Here is a 25,767-nt window from a genome sequence, read left to right on the forward strand (position 1 = left end):
GGGTTGTGGTAATGGTTGCCCAAGTCCACCAATTTACTAAGTATTAATATTATTGAATTACACACTTAAAACGGGTGAATTTCATGGCATAGAAATTCTACCTTAATAAAACTGTTTAAGAAAAGAAAAGGGAAACCATTGGAAGGAAAGTTTAAATGGAAAACGTGGCCACAGTTTTCATATGCAAACCAACATAGAAAGACTGACATGTCAGGCATGCGATAAGTAGGTTGGCTGCTCTAAGCCAAAGGTAACAAAACTCTGTTCTGAGACTACAGTAATCTTCCTGTTTGCACATAGCCAATGCGTTTATTTATACCTGGTCAAACTTAAGGCACTTTGCACAGTGCTGGGCACACAGTAAGCCGTTAGCTGAGTGGTGTCGTTTCATTGACTGTTCAGGACAGATGGTCGGTGCCAGGCTTGGATGCTGGGGCCGACCCAGAGAAGCAAGGGCGGGAGGCTAGCTGGGCAGCATGCGGCTAGCATCACGGGCCAGCCAGGCAGTGCGGCCGGGAAGAGAGGTTTGGAGTTCGTAGAGCCAGTCAACAAGTCAGGACCAGCAGGATGGCTCTGATAGGCAGCAGTAACCAAGAGAGCCAGGAGTCTGGGAGACCAGAGTCCACCAAACTAGTTTGCAAAGTAGCTCAACTGCCTGGGTTCCTCCCCAGCTCTGTCACCTACTCATTTAAGCTCTGTAAGCCTCAGCTTCCTCATCCGTAAAGCAGGGTGAATAGAAACACCTATTTTCATGGCACTGTCATGGGGTTTCATGGCGGTAACACACATCAAGTACTTGGCAAATTCTCGGTGCTAACTGCTTTCATTATTATTATTCCAGAACTCACAAGCATGAGAATTACCAGTGTCTTACAGAGCATGGCTACTCAGGAGATTTTTCCAACAAAATGAAGTCATTTTTTCTGTATCTTTAAAGCAAAACAAAAAGCAGGAAGCACGTGGAGGGAAAAAAAGGGAGAGACCAATCGGGAAATTCACAAAGCAATTCTCATTACCAATACTGCAATTCCAAAACCACTCTTTTTTTCATGATCCACCATCAGTTTCAACATCAAGGGCATGTAGGTGACTAGTGATCGTGGGTGTCTCGTGGTGGTGGGTCTGCATCCGTCATCCTCTCTACCTCGAAAAACAGTTTCCTGCTACACCTGATCCTCATGACTCTGTAAGAGAAGCACTCTGTGTCTGTGCCACTCCGGGAAGACAGAGCTGGTGAACGTCAGCATGCGTGGCCGTCAGCATCACGGGGCTGGTGAGTCACACAAAGGGAATGTGTGGCAGACGGTGGCAGACAGCAACATCAACTATCCCCACACAGTCCCTGCTGCTTTTTGTAAATGCTGTGGGGGAGGGAATACACAAAGATACACAAAGGCAAGGCTGCCTTCAGGTTCTACATCAAATGCCTGCAGAAGCCTCTGATTAATAGTACTGTATTCATTTTTATTTTACTCATGATTTGTGTGTAACTGGGAAAGGATAGAACGAAACAATTCCACAAATGACTCAAAAGGCATATGAAATCATTATTTATAATCAGAGATAAAAGGAGGAAAAGAGGGAGGGAGGCTGGAAGTAGCTGGGGGAAACACGTGACAAAAAAAAAAAAACCAAAACAACCTAACCCAACACAGGATCCATAGAAGCTCCCAGGGATAAGGGCTGCCTGTCACATTGTACATTACCTTTACCCTTATTCCCTACATTTTAGCTTGGATTAAAGGCTAAAATGATTGATCAAAACCATATTGTAGCACACACTTATTTGGAATCTCTTAATAGAAAGACATATTACACTAACTAAACTCCGGGGATACAAAGAATCACGAAAGCATCCACATTCTCAGGAATTCAAATTTACCCAAGGAGTCAAGATATACACATTCAAAACAAAATACCAATTGGATAGCTTGCAAAACCTTTCAGGTGTGATCTAGCCAGGCCACCATTAGGGAAATATCCTACAGATACTCGAGTTTTCACTTATGCACAAAAATCTTAGTAAGAGCTGTTTGTTGTCACATGGATTGAAATTGGAGTAACCTAAATGCCCAGCAATGAAAGAATCATTAAATACATGAAAATACACCCATGCTATGGAATATTATGTCCATGACCATTAAAAAGGTTACTTTATGGAAGAGATCCAAGATGGCAGAGTAGATAAGCACTGTCCTTCCATGAACACATTAAAATTACAACTAAATTGCAGAACAATCAGCCTGAAGAACCATCTGAAGTTTAGCTGAATAGAAGTTTTATAACTATGGATATAAAGAAGGCAGGTCGAGACGGGTAGAAGGGGCGGAGACGCTAAACAAGCTGGTCCCACACCCACCTGTAGCAGTTGAAAATCAGGAGAGATATCTCAATCACAGAGCTTCCCCACAAAGAAGCAAGGGGCCCCAGCCCCCCATACCAGTCTCCCCAGCCCACAGTACTGGTGTCTGGAAGAGGAGCCCCCACAACTTCTGTCTGTGAAAAACAATGGGGATTCCGACCTTCTGGGTAGGATGGAAGGCTTTGGAAAACCCAGACGTCCTCTTAAAGAGCCCGCGCAGTCACTCACCCTGGGCTCCAGCAGAAGGACGGTGACTTTGGGGGTGTCAGAGATATATGGGGTGAGGACTGAAGGGACAGTCCCCACTTTCCCTGTGTGGAGCCCTTCTCCCATTCAGGCGGCAAGCAGGCGGCATCTTTCCTGTGTTGAGCCCACCCCCACAGGCCTAATCTGAATCTGATTGGCCTGATGAGCTCCACTGCTCCACCCTGCTGACTCGCTGAGACCCTGCCTCAACCAACTTGTGTACCGCAGGAAGCTTTATCAGCTGCTGAACCTGAAGGGAGCCAGCAGGTGCAGCAGGACTCATTTTGCAGCGTGGTCTCTCCATGGGCCTCCAGGTACAGCACAGGCAGAAACCAACCGTGGATCACCTTGTAGTTTCTACCAGGTAGTCCCTGGTTGGTCACAGGCAGTGGGTGACCTGGGACTGCACCAGAGCCCCTCCCAAGAGGCCCCAGAACCAATACACTTGAAGGTTGGCTTCAGACCACTGAAGCCAGAGCACTGAACAATTAGCCCCACAAATGGTACACACAAAGAGTGGTCTCAACAGGCATCAGGGCCCACTGGGGTGAATCCGGTTCCATGGAGTAAGACCCCCCACACACACACACAGCAGCCCATAAGCTATGGATGTGGCCAAACCCCACAGCCAATCAGCCTGAGGGTCAATACCACTCACTGACATGCCAATAGCAATCGAGGCTAAATTATAACAGGAGGGCACACACAATCCACACAAGGGACACTCCTGGAGCACCTGGCTCAGGTGGTCGGGAGACTGTGTCAGGGCCCCACAGGACCCCTAATACATAAGGCCACCCAGCAAGACTGGGAGACATAGAAGATCTACCTAATATATAGAAACAGCCAAAATGAGGAAACAAAGAAATATCTGCCAAATGAAAGAACAGGAGAAAACTCGAGAAAAACAACAAAACGGAGGCAAGCAACCTACCAGAGACAGAGTTCAAAACACTGGTTACAAGGATGCTCAAGGAACTTAGTGAGAACTTCAACCAAGAGATAGCAAGCATAAAAAAAGGACATGGAAACCATGAAAAAAAGAACCAGTCAGAAGTGAAGCATACAATAATTGAAATGAAGAATGCACTAGAAGGAATCACCAAAAAAATGAAGACAAGAGACCTGGGGGACAACATCAAGCGTAACAACATTCGTATCATAGGGGTACCAGAAGGAGAAGAGAGAAAGCAAAAGGTTTTCTGGTTCTTTCTTTACCAAACATGAGACAATTTCAAGAAAATTTCTCTTAAAAATTATTAATTTTGCCAGGATAAGAAAAATTTGAAAAACTTTAAACTATTCTCATTAAGTTTGGATTTTCACAATAACAGTAACGCCATTACAAGAAAACAATGTATAAGAAAAATATGAACGGAAAAATAAGTCAGCCACCATTCCATAACCACATCAGCACATTTCCTTCTAGACTTTTCTCTGCAATATGCATGCAACACATTGCACACATGTGCACAACTTTGTGACCTAAAATGCCTATTTTACTTTGATTCCTACTTTCTTTTCCCCAAATAATTCATAATATGAAATCACTCTCATGCTATAAACAGCTGTGTAAACACGTTTGTTGCCTCTATAATCAATGAAGTGGGCGTTTAGCTGTTTAGATACTAGGGCATTTGGGTTGCTTCCAGCAGGTAGGTCGTTACTGTAAACTTCACAATGAAGGTCTTTGTGCAAAAACTCTAAATCCCCATCTGTTGGGTAGTTCCTTCGATTTCCAGAAATGGAATTCATGTGCCAAAAACATGGAAGCATTTTTTCGGCCTCTGATGCATCTTGCTTCCTAAAATAAGATGAGCAGTTGATCACTTGAAAAGGTTTCAGACAGATTCTGGTGGCTTCTTGCGACCATGGCTCTAAAACAGCAATATTTCCTTCCATTCGTGGGGCTTTTTCTTTTTATTCTCACAAGTCTTGCCACACTCCTCTTGAGGCAGAAAACATTCAAACCAAGAGGCTGGTGTGACAATGGTGTCAGCACGGAAGCTGCACCACGCATAGCAGGCCCAGCTCCCAGCAGTGCCCTGGGCTGGCTTGCAGGTTGCAGCCCACAGCGAGGCTGGGCGGGCAGCTGAGGAATCACGAGGCCCATCTCAGCAGCAGACATAGGGGCTCCCAGGACAGCACTCTAACTGCTGGGCGTTAGAGCTGCAGATTCCACACCCGAGCTGCTTCCCGCCTCTCCCCTCCTCTCCAAGCCAGCCTAAGTCTCCTGCCCATCCAAGCCTCCCCTGAAAGCCATTCTCTGATCTCATTCAGACCTTTAGTCTTCAGTATCCTCTTGCCCAATTTCCGACATCGAGTATTTCGGCGGGATGACAAGGTCCAGAATAGGGCAGTGGGGGTTGACAACGCCTAATGGCTGGGCAGGGCAGGGCATAGGCTTGACAGGCATTTATAAATAAAACTTGGAAAGCCGAGGCATCAAATTATTTGGGCAACATAGTAGTAGGTTTTTCATTCCTATTTTGATGAATATGGGATTTTGCAGTATCATAGAACAAATCTTTCACAGCTGTGTTCCTCTAAAAGCTACACTTTTTTCCCAATGGAAAGTTGCGAGTCAGGGGTGGGGGAGGTACATCCATCCTGAGGAACCTCTCTACCCTCTCATAACTTTTTATCTTAATATGACTATGGTCATTAAGGAAAACCAAAGTGAATGATTTTCAAATTCTACATGTTTCATGGGAAAGAATAAACATTTTAGAAAAAATGTGTCATTTAGAAATATCAGATGTAAGCCAAATGCACCAAAACTTTCTAGGGTCCTCTAAAATTTTGTCAGTTTCTTTCAGATTGGAAAAATGTCCTGAAACCAAAAAGTGTGAGAGCCACTGCCTTAATCAATATATGAAGAATCATACAGGTATAAAATCCTGACTGTAAAATGTTGGTAAAATCTTCAGGGACTGCCCTTCCCTTATTCAACGTGAGTTCACACACGTTTTTTAAAAATTAAAAACCTACACGTGAAGAAAGTGGGGACATCTTTAGCTGCAATGCATCCTTTAGTCCACATTGAGGAATTTATACTAGAGGAACTGGACAGATGTGGTTCTTGTGGGAAAACCTTCCCTTGTAGCTTGTCCTTGATAAACACGGAAGAACCCACACGGAATTGTACAAAGAAACCCTGTGAAGGCAGACTGTGAGAAAAGCTGTAGCTCAACCTTCTCTCAACATGACAGAACACTCCAAGAGAAAATCTATAAATGCGCTAAATGCAGAAAAACACGTTCCACATCACAAAACTCGTACTGGACAGAAACCCTTTCCTATAAAAGTAACTCATGAACTGGCTTCAATCTGAGATTGTTTCACTGGATAACAGAACTCGCAGCAGACACTAACTTTTCTTCACAAAGAACTGAGGAGTAATCTAACAAGGAGTCACCAGATGGGGTGAGTTGCTTCTGAATGAATACCACCGAAGTCAGTGTTGAAAGGTATGAGTAAGGCCCTCAATGGGGGTTTGCTATTCTGCAAAGTCTGAACTAGAAAAATGTGCGTAACATTAAATGCAGACACACATATATGCATGTCGTCTTCACTGACATTTTAATTCACTCAAAAGTTCTTGAACATCTGCTAGGGGGACCAAGCACCATGTTAAGCCATGGGGCAGGAGGGGTTTCCGAATGGTTATGCCCTGTGGGCCACCCTGCCACACGTGGACCGAGTAGAAGGGACCCTGAGATACAACTTTTTTCAGGATCAGATTGAAGGTATTTTATTACTTAGATCAGGCACTACATGTACGTAGCTTGCTGTTTTGATACAGTGAGAAGACTCTCTACATACGTCACAATATAGCCCTGTCTTATCCTAAAATTACAGGTGGATTTGGTGTAGAGGAAATACTAAGCTACCAATGTTTAAAAGAATAATCTGAGGAAAGTTAATGACAGAAGTGAGACACATGAAACAAAAAACACACTGAAGCTGCTAGATGCTTAAGTATGTCTTTTTAGAGGATTACATACAAAGACCTCCTATGACAAAAGTGTAAGTTAGGGTACAGGTACACATACCCAGTTTTGTCAGAAACAAACTAACTGCTGGTTGGAAGCAGGGAGGGCCTGGCTGCTGAGACATCACGTAGAACTCTCCCTCTCACAAGCAAAAGATTAAAAGGTTGGCACAAAATATGCCACATTGCTTCTACCTCCAGACTTTAATGCCAAATTATTAATTTCTCAATTATCTGCATTCAAGACTTCATGTTGTGAAGAAGCGTATAAAACATTTTATCAGCAGACTTTAAAATGTTGCCAGCATAGCTTCAGTGTAATCATAACCAAAAGGAAGGAATGGAAAGGAGGCACTCAGAAAGGGTGGGAGCGAAGTGATAATAGAAGAATACTAAGAAATAAAGAACAAAAATCCTAGAATAAAAAATTTTCCTTCAAATGGATTGTTAGGCCAAGAAAGAAAAATTCCTCCAAACTTCTTTTTCAACAAGTATTTCAGGAAGGTCGCCAATTCAAGTTTGACTTTATTATAGAGGAAGTATTTTTTTTTTTTTTTGGAAAAACAAAATACTGAGTTTTAGTATCAGAAATGCTTTTACATATCTTTATTATTCAAACTTCATGTCAAATTACAAATAGTCCACACCATGTAGCTTCTTTATGTACACTTCAGGCAGAAAAATAGCAATAGCCAAGTAAACATTGAAAATTAACTCACAGTAAATAACCAACTGTTAAGTATAGAAAGGAGGCGTTACATTTCAGTGTGCTCCAATATGACATTGTTTAAAAGTGGAGCCCCTTTAAAACGTCACAGAGGTACATAATTTTCTTACAAAAGATCACAGGGACTAACTGTTGAAAAATTCTAAATCTTGTGAATTTTAGCAGGAAGGTTATATACCAGGTTAACCCATTTTTAAACATTGCTGAAAAACTTGCAAACTTTAGAGAACATTATGGGTACCAAATCCATTACTTAAAACCAAAGTACTCCTTAGAAAGTAGGTCACACCTTCAGCTTTGTTATAGATAAAAAATGAAGTTGAAGCTAAAAAATACCAGCAGGGGAGTGCAGGTAGTCACCCGTCTATGTGCTATAAACTAAACTTACTGTAACAGGAAAGGTTTAAGAATTCTTCAGCTTCTTCAGAAAGCAACAGGTCTTAGGAACCATTCTTTTAGGCTCTATATTCAGCTGTATCAGATTCAGCAATTTACTTTGAAATTCCAAGTTTTGTTCCCCAATTATCTTCTCGGTATTTCTTGTAATAGTTCTAGTTTAGGGTTGTTTTTTTATCAGCCAACTTTTTCTTTTTGAAAGTATAATATTAAAACATACTATTTTTCAAGTCACTAAAGGTGGTTTGCGTAGGAGAGTTGTTTGAAAGGGGATTCTACTTATTTGATTTCCTACTCTGCTGTGACATCTGACACCAGACATCTGATATGTTTAAGGCTGAAAGAATTATAAAAAATGAGAAAAATGGAACTAGATATAGATTAATCCAGTCTTATTAGGTATTTCTGAAAAGAAACAACTTTTATTCTGAATCAATGATAAGCTACATATTTACCTGACACTATTTCAAGTCACAATTTGCAGTATTTCTCCATTGGAGCATTGAACCTTCTTTTTCTAAACACAACCTTTTCAAAATCATTTGAAAGCAAACAATTATTCTGAAGGTAAAACATCTGAAACAAATTCCACTCATCCCAATTTTAATTTTTAGATCACAACATCCTGATAGAGACGTTCCATTTAATTTCTTTCTTATTTTAACTTCTTGGCAGTTTTTCCAAACTTTATGATAAACTATGACAAGGAGAAAAACATTCAAAACATAACACAAATATACAAGAATACAAGTAAAGTTCAATACAAAACACCATATTGCAGTAGCTCCAAGTACGATGTGTTTGCGATCTGACCACAAACTACATACGGGGCCTCAACACTCCCACCATCCTACACAGATCCCTTCATCTCTCCTAGTTTTCTTTTGCCTTTTGATGTCTGAAAGTAAATGAGAACCAACAAATCAAGAAAATAACTAATAATGACATGAAAAACATGGCACCTGTGATTGAAGTTTTGACTTGAACACATCTTAATTGGTGGATTACTCTTACTAATAGTTCAATTAAAAAACACTATGTATCTTACAAGCAGTGTTTTTAGAATCACAAGTAACTTGCACATTGACATAAAACCCTACAATTTAAATCTTAACACACTTCATTAAATTAAGTTCTCATGTAAATTAGCAAGAATAGTATTATTTGAAGCATTTTGAATTATTTCATTTTCTAGTGTAGAAATGTTATGGTGGAAAGAAAGGGTAAGGTGCTTTTTAATAAGCTACCAACAGACACTAACACACGCACACACAAACCAGTGCAAACAGAATCCTAATTTTGAAGCGAAATAGATTAAACATCTAGACTAAAAGTAGGATAAATTTCCATTATTAACGTGTCATAAATATAGACAACTCAATTCACATATGGTCAATGAAATGAACAATAACTTTCTATCCTTTGTTTTCTAAGTTTTACCCTGTGTAACTTTTAGAATGAATTGCTTCCAATTCTAAAAGTTTGGGTATTTTCCTAATTTCAGCAGCTAACTAGAAGACTGAATATTTAGACGGTAAGCTACCAGAGACTAATTATCCACTGGTGCTACACTGGCTGTGTTTTCTTCCTTACTGTCATGCCATAACCCTCTCCTGCTGTTTTGTTTCATGCAGCACCAACCAAACTTCATTTTTTTCTAATAAAAATAAATATATAAAGACGCTGTCCAAGCATATATTCACAAAGTCTCAATTTCTTAAAACATAAGTATGAGTATATTTATTTCTCTCAAATGCATACAAGACAATAATTACACAGCAACAAAGCGTTTGTTCAACAATGATTTGATTCATAAGCATTTGAAATTTACATAATTTCACATCCATACCCTTGCATTTTTAAATACTGTAAGTAAAAAAGCCCCCCAAATAACCAATTCTTATATTTCCTATTTATCCCTCTATACATCCAAACTTTAAAAAGTTACAAACTGAACATTATACAGAACATATAAATCATGTTTAAAAACTTGAGGTTTTAAAATCACTGTTCCTCAGTACGATTCAGAAAAGTCCTCATGCTGACAAGGGCAGTCCTAGGTGGTGGAGCAAATTACAAGAAGGTGGAAGAAAGAAGAGACAGACACAAGTTTGCTGTCTTAATATTTTACTCATCCTGTCAGTTAAAAATGGTGATGTCATGAGAAAGAACAGTTTAGGTTTACCATGAGGAATGGAGTTTGCCTCATAGTTTGAGACATGCATTTCAAGTATTTTCCTATTTGCTCTGAGCTCCCTGTACCAAACTGGTGCCGAAAGAGGATCATTTTCCTCCGTACATTCGCTCAATGTCCGCCTGGTAATGTGTTTTAAGCTCTTTGCGTTTCAGCTTGAAGGCATCTGTCACCAGCCCAGTTTCAGGGGTCCATGGTTCAGGGCTCAAACGGATTTTCACTGGAATTTCAAACTTTTCCAGACTTGCTGAGATGGTAGAACAACAACAAGAGTAAATTCAAAGTCATGAAAAATGTACAATTACAATTCTCAGCAAATAGTGTAAATTCCCTAGTCCTTTCAGCACCCATCAAATGCTCCCCAGCTGCTCATGAATTCACGTCTAAGCAATCTTTCCCTCAGAAATACTAATATAATTAAAAATATAGATGGGTATCAGAATTATAATGGCAAAAAACTTTCAAATACATGTCCATCAACAGAATGAGTTAAATAAATTACGATACAGGCATAAACCAGAATGCAATTCAGTCATCAACAATGAGTTAGATCTGTATGGTCTGCACATATAAAATTTTTGCAATATATCGTTAGGCTAAAAAAGGCAAGGTTTTTTTTAAATCCTAGATAAACTTATATGCATCTAGATGTGTAGCATAAGAACGATACACACCGAATTCTAAACTGTATGTACCTCTAGTGCCTAGGACCCAGGATTAAGAAGGAGGGAATGTCACTTTTTACTTTATACCTATTTATTTTCTTTGAATTTATTATAAGAAGCACAATCCCTTTAGAAACTAAAAAGTAATAAAGGTTTAAAGAGAAGATGCTCTTTGTCACTGAACCAGGATACTCCATGTAAAAGCTATGAAGGACACAATGTTCACTCACTACTGTGTCCCCAACACAATGTCTGACACTCAGTAGTTTCTCAACAGTGGAGGGGGGAGGGGTTGGAGGGAGGGAATGTCAGGTCTCTAAGTATCTTGGAAACAAAGAGATACATTAATTCTAACTTGTAAAAATAAACATAGCGGTAACAAACAAGGTTTTATTCTTCAAAGATTAAGTCTAGGAGTGGTTTCCAAGAGGAAAAACCACCATGCGCAGAAGCAGCAAGGCTCAGACCACAGGACTTCAGGGACAGAGTCTGACGGTACTGAGACACAGGGGAGAGAAAAAAGCAAGCACTGAAGACCAAGTGAAGTTTTGAAATTTCAAACTGCTCAGCACTGCACTGCATGACCTGACTCGCCATCATCTAACCCAGTGTTGGAGGGAAATAAACACCGCGATGAGCACAGGACCAACTGGGGAAAGGAGGAGTGTGATAATTATGAGCATTGCTTCCTTATTTTGTTGTATACGTATTTTTGTTTTCTTTCTCCTTATTCTTGGCTATCATAACATGTATTAATAAGTTAACGTGGTATCACAGTATTTAACTTATAGGCTATGAAAGGAGAAGAGTAAAAGTCATGCAGGCGGTCTGCGTCCTCTTCTGTAAAAAGGTGTTTTCCACTGTACACAGAACAGTTGGACCAGGTATGCTAGGCACAAGTCTGACTTTATTGCTGTCTTTACTTGGAAATAACTATGGTTTGAGGAGATGGACACGGGTGCCAGGCTGACCAGGGTGATGGTCAGTGAGACTATGTGTCAGCGGCGCTGGAGTTCCCAGTTATTCAAGTAAACACGAATCTCGGTATTTATTGCTTTGAAGGTATTTTGTAGATGTGGTAAGTCTATAATCAGTTCATTTTACGTGAGGAAAATTATCCTAGATGATCTTAGGGGGTCTGATGCAGTCAGTAACAGGCCTTCAAAGCAGAGCTTGAGGCATCTGTGGACAGCAGGAGCCTCAGCTCGTGCCGGCCTGAGGACTCCAGTCCACCCTTTCAGCAGTCTGCCCTACCGATCGCCAGCTGTGCCTGGCCAGCCCCCAACAGCCATGCATACCAATTCCATACGCTACCCACCTCTGTTTCTGTGCTGTAAAGCTGAGTAATAGAGATTTGACTTAAGAATGAAACCGAATCCCTTCCTCACATTACATATAAAAATTAACTCAGAATGGATTAAGGACCTATATATAAGGGCTAAAACTAGAAACTAGAAAACACAGGGGTATATCTTTGTGGCCTAGATTAGGCAGGCAATGGTTTCTCAGATGTTGATACCAAAAGCACAAACAAAAGAAAAAATTTAAATAAATTGTACCTTATCAAAATTAAAACTGTTGTGCTTTAAAGGGTATCATCAAGAAAGTGAAAACAATTCATAGAATGAGAGAAAATATTTACAAATCACATACCTAATAATGGACTTGTATCTAGAATAGATATATAAAGAATTCACACAATTCAATAATAAAAGGACAAATAAATTAAAAAACTGGGCAAAGGATCTGAATAGACATTTCTCCGGAGAAGATATACCATGGCCAATAAGCACATGAAAAGATGCTCAAGATTAGCCAGCAGAAAAATACAAATCAAAACCACAGTGAGATACCGCTTCACACCCACTAAACGAGGATGGCCAGAATCAAATGGCTGAACAATAACAAGTGTTGGCAAGGGTGTGGGGAAACTGGAACCCTCACGTGACACTCGTGGGAATGAAAAGAGTGCCACCACTTTAATAGTTTGGAAAAAATATTCTGGAAAACAGTAGTTCCTCAAAAGGCCCAACGTAAGGCTAACAGGCTCAGCAATTCCAATCCTAGGTATCTACCCGAGAGAAGTCAACATGTCCACACAGAAACCTGTATATGAATGTGCGTAGCAGCATTATTTAATAACAGCCCAAAGTGGAAACAACCCAAATGTCTACCAACCGATGAATGGATAAACGAAGTGTGATACGTATCCAAGTGATGGAATATTATTTGGCAATAAAAGGGAATGAAGTATTAATACACGCTACAAGGAAACGAATGAACATGGATGAACATTATGCGAAGTGAAAGAAACAAGTCACAAAAAAACATATATTGTATGATTCTACTTATACAAATCTCCAGAATAGACACATCTATAGAAACAAAATAGATTAGTGGTTGCCAAGGGCTAGGAGGTTTGGGGTATGATGGGAAGTGACTGCTAATGGACACATGACTTCTTTTTGGGGTGATGACAAATGTTCTAAAACTGGTCTGATTGTGGTGATGGCTGGAAAGTTCTATGAATATATCAAAAACTGTTTACTTGTACACATTAAACAAGTTGTTTGGTATATGAATTTTAGCTCAATAAAGCTGTTAAAAATATAAATAAAATTTAGAAATAAGCAAAAAAGTACATAAATTTAAAATTATGCTTAAATGTTTCAGTACGCTATCTTACTTAGAAATTATGTTCTAATCAATGTCTATTAACTCAATTTAGCATCAATCCAAGGTTTCAAGCTGCCTAATATTTTTGGGAACTATCTGCAAGCTGACATATAACAAAACGTAATTACTGCTGAAATAAAGGGTCAGAGAGAGTAATGATTCCACCTGGTTCAATTCAATTTATATTTTTCATAAACGTGAATATTAAGAGAATAAAAGTGCATACTTGTATTGTACTTAATGCTGATGACTCAGAAGATATAGCTGTTTTTATTAAATCAACATTAAACTGGTCTCATTGTTCCCCCCCCTCCTCCCACCCACACACACACAGTATATGACATATTACTAAAACCAACTACCAGTCCACTAACTGTAGAAAGTGTAAAAAAGAGTCTTGGATAATTCGCTAAGAGCTGAGCCAGGAGACAGCTGAGGAAAGTAGAGAAAAGGGCCAGCCCAGAAAACAAGCCTCCGAGACGAGACCATTCTGACACACGTACATCAGGCAAGGGCGTGGATGGCTTGTGTGTCCTGTAGCAGGGCTTGAAATGGGGGCTGAGAAGTATGTTCTTCTATCTACTAATGGCAGGAAAATACCATTGGTTTCTGAGCAGGAAACGATGTAACCTAAGCCTTGTAACGTAACAGGATAAATAAATTTAAATACTCTCCTCCCATCTCACTTCTCAGAATCAGTTTAACACTCACTCACCTGAAATAGCAGCTTCAGAAAGCACTTTAAGTACCTCATTTTCCATTTCACAACTGTTGCACAGCTCCTCCCAAGTCCCTTTAAGTCCTTTCTTTCGAGCTAGTTCTGTTAGTTCCTTTTGATTTGGCACAACAAATCCAATGACATAAGAATGATAACTGAAAAATACAAAGGATAACTTAGCTAAGGAACTAAATGGAATACCACGTTAACTGCAGTTACTGATTACACTGGCATTTTAGTAACCAACTCTTTACTGTTTTGAATAAAATACATGAGGCATATTTGGTACATGGAATACTTAGTTCATGTAACAGCCAATTTTACCGTCTGATTCATAACACTTTCCACTGCTCTGGCAGAGTTCACTGCTAAATAAACCTCAATCTGACATTTCATGATCAATTTCTACTATGCATAACTATTATGTACACATTTTTAAAAGAAAATTATAAATATTAGAAAATTCATATTTAAAAAAATCAGTAATTCACGTCAACAGGTTAAACAAAAATAAAAAGTAATGTAAATTAGAAAATGCACCTAAAGAAACCTGGCAGCCAATCAAAGTAATGTGACTATATTTATTTCCTTCTTTTGAGAGAATTTTTGTTGCTAGAGGAACTGAGTGTGCCAGCTGAAGGCAGTAACCTGAAGACATGGCAGCAGCATCAGGAAGAGGACAGTTCTGGTTAATTCCACACAAGTAAAACCCAGAACCACTGCATCACTAATAAAAATACTTCATTAAAAGGCCGAATCATTTATAAATCAATGTAATAAAATCTTTAACTGGGGCTATCCCTTAAAGTCTGGTTCTAAATTGAATCTTCTGATACCAGATCTTATTTTTTTCGTAATAATAATTATGTCCACTGCTGTAGTGAGGCTCCTAGGCTGGCCACAAAATACCTGGTCATTAACACCAGAGAATAATTACCACCTGCAGCTGTTACAGAAAAATGTAGTCGGAATGGCAAGCCAATTACAATACATTTCCCAAGAATGCATTTCTGGGATTTTAACTTCAAACTCTCCTTCCAGGCTGCCTCTAAACCATCAAGGGCTTGACAGAGCTTAAGGCAGAAGCCCTCAGCCCTGGCCAGGGTCCCCAGAGGGCAGGGTAGTAAGAACACAGCCCCCACCTTCCTCCTTCACCCCTTTCCTCTGGACGGGCTTTGGAAGCTACCGCATGCAGAGAACCAGGTGGCTGGGCACCAAGGCAGCAAGAAGGAGGGGGGGCTTCACTGTCCTCCCCTCCTGAATACACAGGAGCCTGCAGGAGCCGTGGAGCAGAAAACAGGGACACAGAGGAAGATGAGGAGGGCGGCACAACAAGTCAGCTCCGGCTGTGAATAGCAGAGGCCGTTTAGGGGACAACAGATAAGGAGGAAGAGTTCTTGGCACAATTTTACAAAGAAGGCCATATAGGAAGAAAATGCCAGCAGCACACCAAATGTTTTAAGTCAAAGTAGCATGAATTCTACTTTCTTACTTACCTGTTTGCATATGCACAAATGTTATCTATTAGCGGGAGGTTCTTTAATGCTGCCTCTACTTTCCCAAGAGAAACATATTCTCCTGCCTGTAGCTTTACAAGGTCCTTTTTGCGATCTGTGCGAGATAAAGGCCAGGAGGGGAAAACATGGAGGATAATATGAATAAATATTGGCCATTCCTTAAGTAATTTGCTATCAATTAAGTTCATTATAATAGTTACACTAAAATTAAAAGCACATAATATTAAAGCCTAATTTCTGTACTATTAAATATATTCTTAAAAAAAAAAAATAGCTTCTGGGAGGCCACTTTGGCTCAGTTGGCTAGAGTACAGTGCTCATAACACCAAGGTATCCGGGGTTCAATTCTCACATGGGTCAGTGAGCTGCGACCTCCACAACTAGACTGAAATCAATGACTTGACTTGGAGCTGATGGGTCCTGGGAAAACATACTGTTCCCCAATATTCCCCAGTAAAAATTTATTTAACAAAAAAAAAATTAGCTTCTGATTAAGGGACCCAATATCAGGGCTTCAGGGATGTTCTGCTGAACAGGTAGGTCCAGACATACGTTAACACCAGAAGGCAATAAATACACTCGGTGCCACCTGAAAGATCATCCTCTACCTGGAGATGTAGGATGCAAAAACATACGGCTTCAATAAAATAGGGTACTGAGTATACTAAGTGTTAAGACTCTCCGACCTGCTGCTATGGAAAGAATTCCTGCAATTGAGGCCAGAGCTGAGTCCTGAGGGAAGACTGAGTGGGGCTGGGGGAGAGGGGACCAGCACTGGCAGAGAACAGAACAGAGGGGCAACTCAAATCACCACAGCAGAGGAGGCAGAAGCAACTGCAGGTGAAGGTGGAGAGGTGGCCTGAGCCTCTAAGCCACTATGGGGTTTTCAGCAGGAAAATGGCCCAGGGAGATAGATCAGTGTCTAGTCATCACACCGTGGCAGTGAGAAGGTGCTTTAATGGGATAAACGAGGCAAGAGAGGAATTTCTTGCAATAGGGTGACAGAAGGCCTAACCTACGATCTGTGGTAAGACGATAATGAGCTCGAGGCCCCTTTCATTCGGTCAATCAGTGGGCTAACAGGTTAGGTAATGGGGAGCTGACGGAAGAGCCTCTCACTGCCTCCCAGGTCTCTGTCAGCAAGACTGGGCTAGAAAAGCCAGTAACTGAGAAAGGACCTCAGAAGAGCAGCAGGGGCAGGTGTTTTGCACCCCTTGAGCTGCCAGGCCTGCCTTGCTTCTCACAGGCAATGCAAGGACATGGTTCCGACAGGAGCACAGAGCCCTGTCCAAAACCTCTAGTTATCAAAGATCTCACAGAAGTGAATGCTCCCTATGAGGAACTTAACTCTGTAAGGGTTATCTAGTACTAACTAAAACTAGCACTGGTGAACAGATTTGGGGACCTCATAATATGTCAAGCTTTATAATTCTACCCGGTCCCTACTATAAATTTTTATATTCCAGGGATGACTCAACAGACCATAACGACATTACATAAAGATATATTCTTATACACAGCATCTCTTTTTAAAAACCATTTCAGAAACATCCACTTTCCAAAAAAAATAATGATTACATAGCTCACCAATAATCTTTAAACAACCATCAGGGTCGAACTCTCCAATATCTCCAGTACAGAGCCACCTCTGTCCATTTTCATCTTCAAAGAAATCAGTTTTTGTTTTTGCTTCATTTTTGTAGTATCCCATTGTCACATTTTGGCCACCAATAAGAATTTCACCCCTGGGATGTGGTTTATCAGAATTGAAGTATCCACCTAACAAACAGTCATTTACAGTTAATTCAATATATATGCATAATGCGAAAATTTCAAACTGTAAGTTTATAAACAGGGACATCTGATTTTAATCCAATGAGTTTCCCAAAGAAAATAAGGCACATACTAGGAAGAAATAAAATTCATCAATATAAAACTAGGTGCAAAATTTCAGTTGCCTAACCATAAGCACTTATGCTTTAAACTACTATTCCAAGAAAAAAAATCACACTAAAAAATCTCACATCTATTGTATTACATTAGTGCAAAAGTAATTGCAGTTTTTGCAATTAACCTTTTAAACCGCAGTTACTTTTGCACCAACCTAATATAAAATAATTACATACACTACAGGTAAATTCCTTTAAGGATTCTGTAGATTCTTAAATATCATACTAATAAACTAATAAAAATATTAATAAATCATGCATTTAACAAGAGACCAATAAATCTCTGTATAAAATCAAATTACTACATATTTAGATTCCTTACAGATAATTTCAGAATGACTCCAAGTTTAAATTTATTGAACATTTTCCAACCACGGGTGGCTCCGTGGGTTGGAGCGCCACGCTCCCAACGCCAAGGTCGCTGGTTTGATTCCCACCTGGGCCAGTGAGCTGCGCCCTCTACAGCTAAGATTGTGAACAACGGCTCGCCCTGGAGCTGGGCTTTGTGAGCAGCCGGAGGTTGGTGTGGGCTGCGGTGGGCTGCGGTGGGCTGCAGCAGGCTGCTGAGTGCTGCCGCGAGCTACCTACCGTGTTCCAGCGTGAGTGGTCGGCAGCCGGTGAGAGCTGCCACGAGCTATTGTGAGCGGCCGACCGACAGCCTCAGTGGGGGGGCGGGAGGGGCACAAGCTCATAATACCAGCCTGGGCCAGGGAGCTGTGTCCTACACAACTAGACTGAGAAACAACGGCTTGAATCAGAGGGGCGAGGGAGGCAGAAGAAGGGGGGGGGATTTATTGAACATTTTCACTAATTCTACTAAGAGCTGAAGAATTACATGAGCCTTAGAATCTTTATCTTTACTTTGGATAAAAGAGTATCCAAACAGATAATATGTATGTGTTAACTGAATCAAATAAAATTTTAAAAAGTAAATATTATTTAAATGCCATAAACAAGAAATTTTTATGGATTATAGTGATAATTTCTTTATAATAATTCTTAGTTGATGCACTCAGGGAAAAGAAAAAATGTAAAAATTGTCAATTTCATAACATCAATTTTATGATTTTGTTTCTACAAAATGAAGTTATGATCATACCTAATTTATTGACGTTATTTAGCACAGTTCTCAAGTTCTGCATAATTCTTACTTGCATTTATATAATAAAACAATAAGCAAAACAAAAATGGTAATTCTTCAGAATCATCTATTAAACAAGCAAAATAAATTCATTTGTATAGATCTAGATAAAGTATTTCTATTATAAAGGACAAAAATGAGCACTTGTAATTTATATTCTAAAATACAAAAGAAAATGAAGCACAATTCTAATTTTAAAGCTTAATATTATACAAATTCATGCTCTGTGGTTAAAACAGGTTATTACCTTCCTCCCAGTTCTTTAATTTGATTTCACAGCAAACTAATGGTGCTCCCACTCTGCCAGTATTGTAGTCCCACACTAAGATGCAAACGAAAAAATATTTGATTAAGGTAGTGAACAAATTGACTAATTTTTCTAAATTACCAAAACTGATGATTTAACCCAAAGCTTAGAAACCCCCAGAGAATCCTGAGAAACAGAAGTTGCAAACTGGTGAACCACAGGCTGTGTTGTGTGGCCAACACTGAGTTTTTCTTTTTGTTTTGTTTTTAATCTGAATTGATTATTGACATTTAAAAATCTAGACTTTGACATGTGAGTGTGGAATCTCCTGGAACAACGGGCCCACCTGTCCAGCCCAGCTGTGTCCTCATTAGATGGGGCAGGCCTGCTCCCATCCCCCGATTCCTTAGCCATCACATTTTCCTCCGTCAGGGCCCAGTTCCTCATGTAAGTAGCTGCCTGGTTCATGAGTGTGTGGCCCCTATTGTAGGGAACATGGAGCACAAAGGTTTACACCTATCCACGTTCTCATTAGACGTGGCAGCTCCGCAGTACAGATAACCTCTTCAGCCTTCTCCCATGTGTCATCATTTCAACATGAGACCTGGGAAGCCTCCCTCACATCAGTTATACTATCACACCCTGTGTAAATTCATACAAGAAAGGCTTCAAAGACCAGGCAGGCGAGTAAGGTTGCTAAAAAAAGAACCCGCCACTATCATGAGTTACTACTGCACTGTGTGTCTTCCTCAAAGATCATTCAAATATCAGAAATGCTGATATTTAACACTTTACAGTCTTATTTACAACAAACTATGACTGATTAATCACACATTCAATGTTAATCTTAAAACAAGAAATGAAGGATCCTCAGAAGGAATCATATATGCATGTATTTAAGATTGCTTGTTTATTTCCTGTAAACAAGACTTAGAAGTAGCTTCCAAAAATACATACAATACAGAGAACATAACTGAAAAAAACGAAAATACAGAAGCAATGAAGATAAATCTGGCATAAGAACGGTACACAGAAGTACTCAAGGTAAATGGGGAAATCATCAGTTAAGAGGTTTAGTACCTCTCAGTATCTAGAAAAAACAAAGTAGAGACATAGCTCTTTCTAGTACTGGGAAACAAAGTAACTTTCTTCCACAAAAGGGACACATGAGACACTATGGGATTGACTCATGTGAGGACACTTGGATCACTTCCTCAACCACATCATCATGACAAACTCTGAACATTCTCTGGACCTGAATCTACTGTCTCTATAGCTGCACAGACCATCCCCGCCAAGAAACATTTCTGAAGTTAAGCCTTATTACACATAACTAAAAAACTAAACCAAAAAAAACGTTAATTTTCTACAAAAACAAAAATTTAATCACTGATGTAAGAAAATAAATGTATACAGTATAGCCAATGCTTGTTACTAAAACTTATTTTCCAGAATGCTGTGGTTTTTAATATTACATAGTTTAATGAAAACTTCTAGATGAATTACTATTAGAGATACCTAATATATTCTACCGTGTTTCCCTAAAAATAAGACCTAGCTGGACAATCAGCTCTAATGCATCTTTTGGAGCAAAAATTAATATAAGACCCTGTCTTATTTTAATATAAAACTGGGAATATAATACAATATAATTAATATAATACAATACTGGGTCTTATATTAATTTTTGCTCCAAAAGATGCATTAGAGCTGATGGTTCGGCTAGGTCCTATTTTCGGGGAAACATGGTAAAACCTTATATCAATAATCAGAGAACCTGGAACTGACCGTTATTCTACTGTACAAATCCCTTAACCACTCTTCTATGTACCTACAGAAAACCTTACCAAAAAAAATTGAGTCGCACCCAGCCAGCCTCTGTTAGAAGCCCCACTTTGTGGGTGACACTAACCTTCTGTAATTGTCCCAGCCCCCGCAGATTCAGTGAGTCCATAGCCCTGACCAACGGGGCAGCAAAAACAGATATTCATGAATCGCTGCGTGGTTGCAGAAAGTGGAGCACCTCCACACAATAAAAGCCGTATATTTCCACCTAGCAAGCTCCGCACTTTCCGGAAAATGAACCTAAGAAAAGTTAATCAGAGAATCACACGATTTTAAAGCTGAATCGCATTTCCCAAATCATCGAGATTAACCTCCCAATTTTGATGCATGAAATTTGTAGATTAAATGATTTAGCCAAGGCTGCAAAGCCAATACAACAGATTCTCTTGACACACTACTTAAATCTTAATTTTCAGAAGTTCATCCAAGTAAAGAACATACGATTTTCTCTTAAAAACTTTTCAAGTAATACTTGAATTCAACATTGTCAGGTTTAATTTTGCATCCTAATGGAAAACCCTTGCTAATGGCCAGAGCAATTCATTTTATATCATTATATGTATTATGTCAATACTGAATAATCCTATTATGTCTTTATAAAACTTAGTATTAAAAGCAAATTAATTTTGCTTTAGCTTGCTTCATTAGAAATGTGTATATATTTTTATACAGCAATCTAACTCTTAAAAATTTCACTAATTCAAGTTCTAAAGTGTTTATGGTTTGAAAACTATCTGGTAAATTAAACCAATTCAAACATCTAACTGAAATGTTCCTGAATATACGCTAATAAAAAAAGATTATTTACTACTTTGATCAAAAGGAAAGGGTTTTTTTTAAATAACTTTGAGAAAGGCAAAAACTAAGTGGCAATTGTTTTTGAAAAATAATGTTAACAAGCTTTACAAAGTTGGGTACATGTCTCACTAAAGAGATAATTAAAAGGCAGGAAAAAACTTTAATAAAGTTTTAAATAACGTGAAGCATCTGAAAACTCTATTAATATTCCCATAAAAATAATCTTTAAGTAATATTTTCAAATTTCTAAACTATTCTGTAATTAAATCTACTTACTCTATTAGCACTACAAAAACAAAAAATTAACAAGTTTATAGTAAAATTGGTCATTTAATACTTTAGACGCAAGACATTTAATCATATTTTGTTGCTATTTTATTTATATTGAAATAAATTGAAAGGCAAAGAGAAACAATTTCTCAAAATAATTAAAATCATGTGTCCACATAAAATATAAGCACACTATTAAATACAGCAAAACTGTAAATGAAAATGTTTTTCAAATAATGTTGCAATATTTTTTATTGTTCATATTCTTATGCAAGATGGATTTCTAAAGAGTCTCTTTGACTTTTTAAAATAAATTTATTTCTCATAACTACTTCAATTAGTGAAGCTATTAATGTGAACAAAATGACTAAATTATCAAGAAGGAGAGCCTGTACTTACCTGTCACACAGTGGAGTACTACGCCCTTTCGAAATCTGTTCCATTTTGTAATTATAAGCCAGAATAAATAGATTACGTTGAAAACTACTCATTTCATTCACTTTATTCATGACATTTTTGTAGATGCGATCCATGATTTCCTAGATGGATAAAAATGAATTAATACAGTCAATAATACTATCAGCTGCCTTACACATATTAAAATTTTAACGTCAGATTATTATTTCTGTCAACATTGAGGCATTTCAAAAGACAGACATTCTAGCAGGAACAAACTTTTAAAAGAGAGATACAGTTGGATTAAAAATGAGGTTTCTGTAAAAATAATTTTTAATAACAAATATATCTGGATGCTCATATGAGTAGTAAAACAAGAAAAGCCTTAGGGCAGTAATATATCATTGATTCTTTATATTGTTTTTCTTTTTTATCTTATTTATTCTGAACTAAAACTTAAACTCACTAAATAAATGAACAACAATATGAAACAGTTTTTAAAATTCTCCTTACTTTATCTTATACAGAGTGCCACATTCTTGCTCATAAGAGGAGCATGGGTTATTTTGGTTAGTTGTCTTTCAATGCTGCACCCAGGAAATTTTCCTTGTCTGCACTGCATTTTGCTTGCTGGGCCTATTACTAACGTGGGCTATTACTACGAAGTATATTTTAAGGACTTCAAATAGTTTGTCCTCCACAATTTTACATTATATTTTTTACGTGAACTGAAAATTTAAAGTAAGATACTACTACTAAGGAAACTATTTACCTACAGAAATTCCAAAACTGCTGGCCATTTATATTTGACTTTGGAAGAACTATGTAATTATGCTTAGATGTGAGTGCTCGGATAGCTGATAATTCCGAACGCTTTCAAACAAAATCAGAAAGCCACATAAAACTTACAGTAAGGAGACAGCAAACTCACTGTGTCTCACTGAGCTTATTCTCAGACCCCGCCCCATGCCTGGTATTACATTAAGATGCAGAGTGCTTCTCAGGTAATTCAAAGTTGCACCAACTTCTTTTCTGTCAGTTTTTTTGGGGCCTAGGCCAGACTTTCCCTGAGGACTGAGGCACGGTATTCTACGACTTGCTTAGAAAGAGGTGATTTTAAACCTTCTCTCCTACGTCCTGGGCTTCAGGTTTCTAATAATAGCAAAGAGATCTCATGAAAATGAAGTGAACAAGAAGCTATTTATGGAAAGGAGCTAATATCATATAAAGCTGAAAAAAAAAAAAAGCCAAAACAAGACTGACTAAATCCTGTAGAGCTTAAAGCAATATAGATAATAAAAAATAAATCCTACACAAACTACCTTGACAACAGCATCATTTCCACTAGCATTTATGCCCTGCAGCAGATAATAATAAATTAATGGTCAGTTCTTACCGGAACCGCTGCCATCAGTGTTGGTTTCAACATGGACGTATCCCCTTTGCTTCCTTTTTTTATTTTTGAAGACTACAGAGAGAAAAAGCGGTCTGTATAAAGCGATCCTTATTTTAAAAATTCAATGGAATTCTTAAATCAAAAAGTATATTATAAATGCATCATTTTAATTACTTATATTCTGAAAAGCACTTAAAAGGCAAGTGCTTATTTTAAAATGATTAACTGTCATCTTTACAATATATTGTCAAACTAATGGGGGATAATGAGTTAAAAATAATTACGATTTTTCAGTATCTCAAGTCCCAGACATTTAATTTACCTGATCTGCTAAAGTCTGTGGTGAAGAGTAGCCAATGCGACACCCATGAGAAAGACAAACGAGCTCAGCACTTAATTCTAAAACATGGGCCAGAGGCAAATATCCAATGTAAACATCTTCCTCTCTGAAAGGAAAGGGAGATATAAGCAGCACAGTGAGGTGCGTCTCTGCTGAAGTGACCGCAATGGGAGCAAGCTTGAAAGGGCACATGGAACGGCCCTCAGAGCATCAATCTGGCTTCCTGCTCCTGGTAGAGAGAGAGAGACAGACACACACACACACACACAGACACTCGGGTGTCTCGGGAAAAGATCTATAGCTCAACCTAAAACTGAGGAGGTGGACAGTCTAAGTGAGTGGCTCTGTTTCCAGTCCTATTTGACAGCACTCACTAATAAATCGTGAGTGCTGAAGTAGCAAAGTGCTAAGGCAGAGGAAACAGGAGTTTGGAGGGAAAAAAAAAAAAACAGAAAGGTTCTTTAGGACAGTAGAAATCATCTGAGGAGGAAATGGTCTTTAATGCCAGTGGGCTACCAAACAGAGTTCAAATAGAATCCACAACTGCCTGCCAGGAATCTTACAGAAGACAGTCCTGTTCTGAGAGGTAAATTAAACGATAACAAATTATACCTTATATAAGGAAATGTCTATGTATATATACTTCAAGAACTGTCCTCATTCCCAAACTAGGAAGGGCAACTGAGGCAAACCCAGAAGGAAACTGTTGCTCTTAATTTTTTTCTGAATGTTATGCATACATGACAAATCTGTCCATCCCCAAATTCAATTCCATAGTAACCTGTGTGTGCATGCGTGCATACATGTGCACATGTGTGTGTGTGTTTATGTGTGTGTGTGTGTGATTTCTATACATAGGGGCATCAAAAATATGCAACCACTGCACCAGGTCAGACATCAGCATATTGATTCCATCTCTGGGAAGATTCCTTTCCAGTCCCCCGAAGTCCCACCTTGTCTCCTCCACCAGCATCATTCCCACGCCAATATACCCACCCTCCCCTGCTACTACTGGAGTCTGTCTTGAAAAGCAAAATCAGAGACTGAACACAGACCCTCAATAAACATTTACTGGGTATATTATTTGTTCACCTGAATTATAATATACTTTGGTATAAAAATGAATACAGAAGCAACACCCACCAATTAAAATAATTTAAATTAAGGGATTTAAGTCAGTTAAAATTTGCAGTTTTAAAGTAAAAATTATTAACAATAATACCTATGACTGTATTTTAAACTTCACAATAACTATTTTGTAAGTAATTTTAATGTCCTTTTTTGAAGGACATGCCTACAGTGAACAGACTTCGAAGGACTCACTGAACCACATCCTGCTAAATGACACAAATGTTTAACATCACAACAGACATAAACAGTGGACCCCACCCCACACCCACACACGTCTCCCATGACCTACCCCAGCCGTGGGATCCTCTCTGCCATCCCAGTTATCCCAGCGATGATGTTGCTGTGCGAGATCATGACCCCCTTGGGCAGCCCAGTGGATCCACTCGTGTACATGATTACTGCAATATCTAAGGGAGCTGGTTTGCTAGGAGGTTTGCTTTCTGTATTGGAGAAGAAACAACAACACACTTCTCAGAAATTTAGCCTTATCACCAATTTTTTTCATAATCATTTGTTAATTCAATTCAACATCTATTAATTGTAATCATACAAAGGTCAACAAAACAGATCAAGTCCGTGCATATAAGGGTCATATATTCTGTTGGGACAGACAAGCATATAAATCTATAGTATAATAGAGCTATGAAGAAAACAAAGCAAGACAAGGTGAGAAGATGAAGGTAGAAGCTATTAATATATAAATGGGAGAGACAGGAAAGACCTTTCCGTAGAGCTGATATTTTAGTGAAGACCTGAATG

The 25,767-nt window shown here is 38.8% G+C and overlaps 1 protein-coding gene across 2 annotated transcripts in view; it reads right to left on the reverse strand.

Annotated features, from left to right (window-relative positions):
- Positions 1-9,423: 9,423 nt before the first annotated feature.
- ACSL3 (acyl-CoA synthetase long chain family member 3) overlaps positions 9,424-25,767 on the reverse strand; it is a 65,854-nt gene continuing 49,510 nt past the window's right edge. For both annotated transcript variants that reach the window (XM_033112345.1, XM_033112344.1), the window contains 10 exons: positions 25,298-25,448; positions 23,860-23,983; positions 23,538-23,609; positions 22,145-22,284; positions 20,745-20,917; positions 18,833-18,907; positions 17,083-17,274; positions 15,475-15,589; positions 13,976-14,133; positions 9,424-10,166 (listed from right to left, as the gene is read on the reverse strand). In XM_033112345.1, coding sequence (XP_032968236.1) covers positions 10,009-10,166; positions 13,976-14,133; positions 15,475-15,589; positions 17,083-17,274; positions 18,833-18,907; positions 20,745-20,917; positions 22,145-22,284; positions 23,538-23,609; positions 23,860-23,983; positions 25,298-25,448 — 1,358 coding nt within the window. In that variant the 3' untranslated portion in view covers positions 9,424-10,008. The remainder of the gene's footprint in view (positions 10,167-13,975; positions 14,134-15,474; positions 15,590-17,082; positions 17,275-18,832; positions 18,908-20,744; positions 20,918-22,144; positions 22,285-23,537; positions 23,610-23,859; positions 23,984-25,297; positions 25,449-25,767) is intronic.

This window comes from Rhinolophus ferrumequinum, chromosome 8 (genome assembly GCF_004115265.2).
Source record: "Rhinolophus ferrumequinum isolate MPI-CBG mRhiFer1 chromosome 8, mRhiFer1_v1.p, whole genome shotgun sequence".
Taxonomy (NCBI): Eukaryota; Metazoa; Chordata; class Mammalia; order Chiroptera; family Rhinolophidae; genus Rhinolophus; species Rhinolophus ferrumequinum.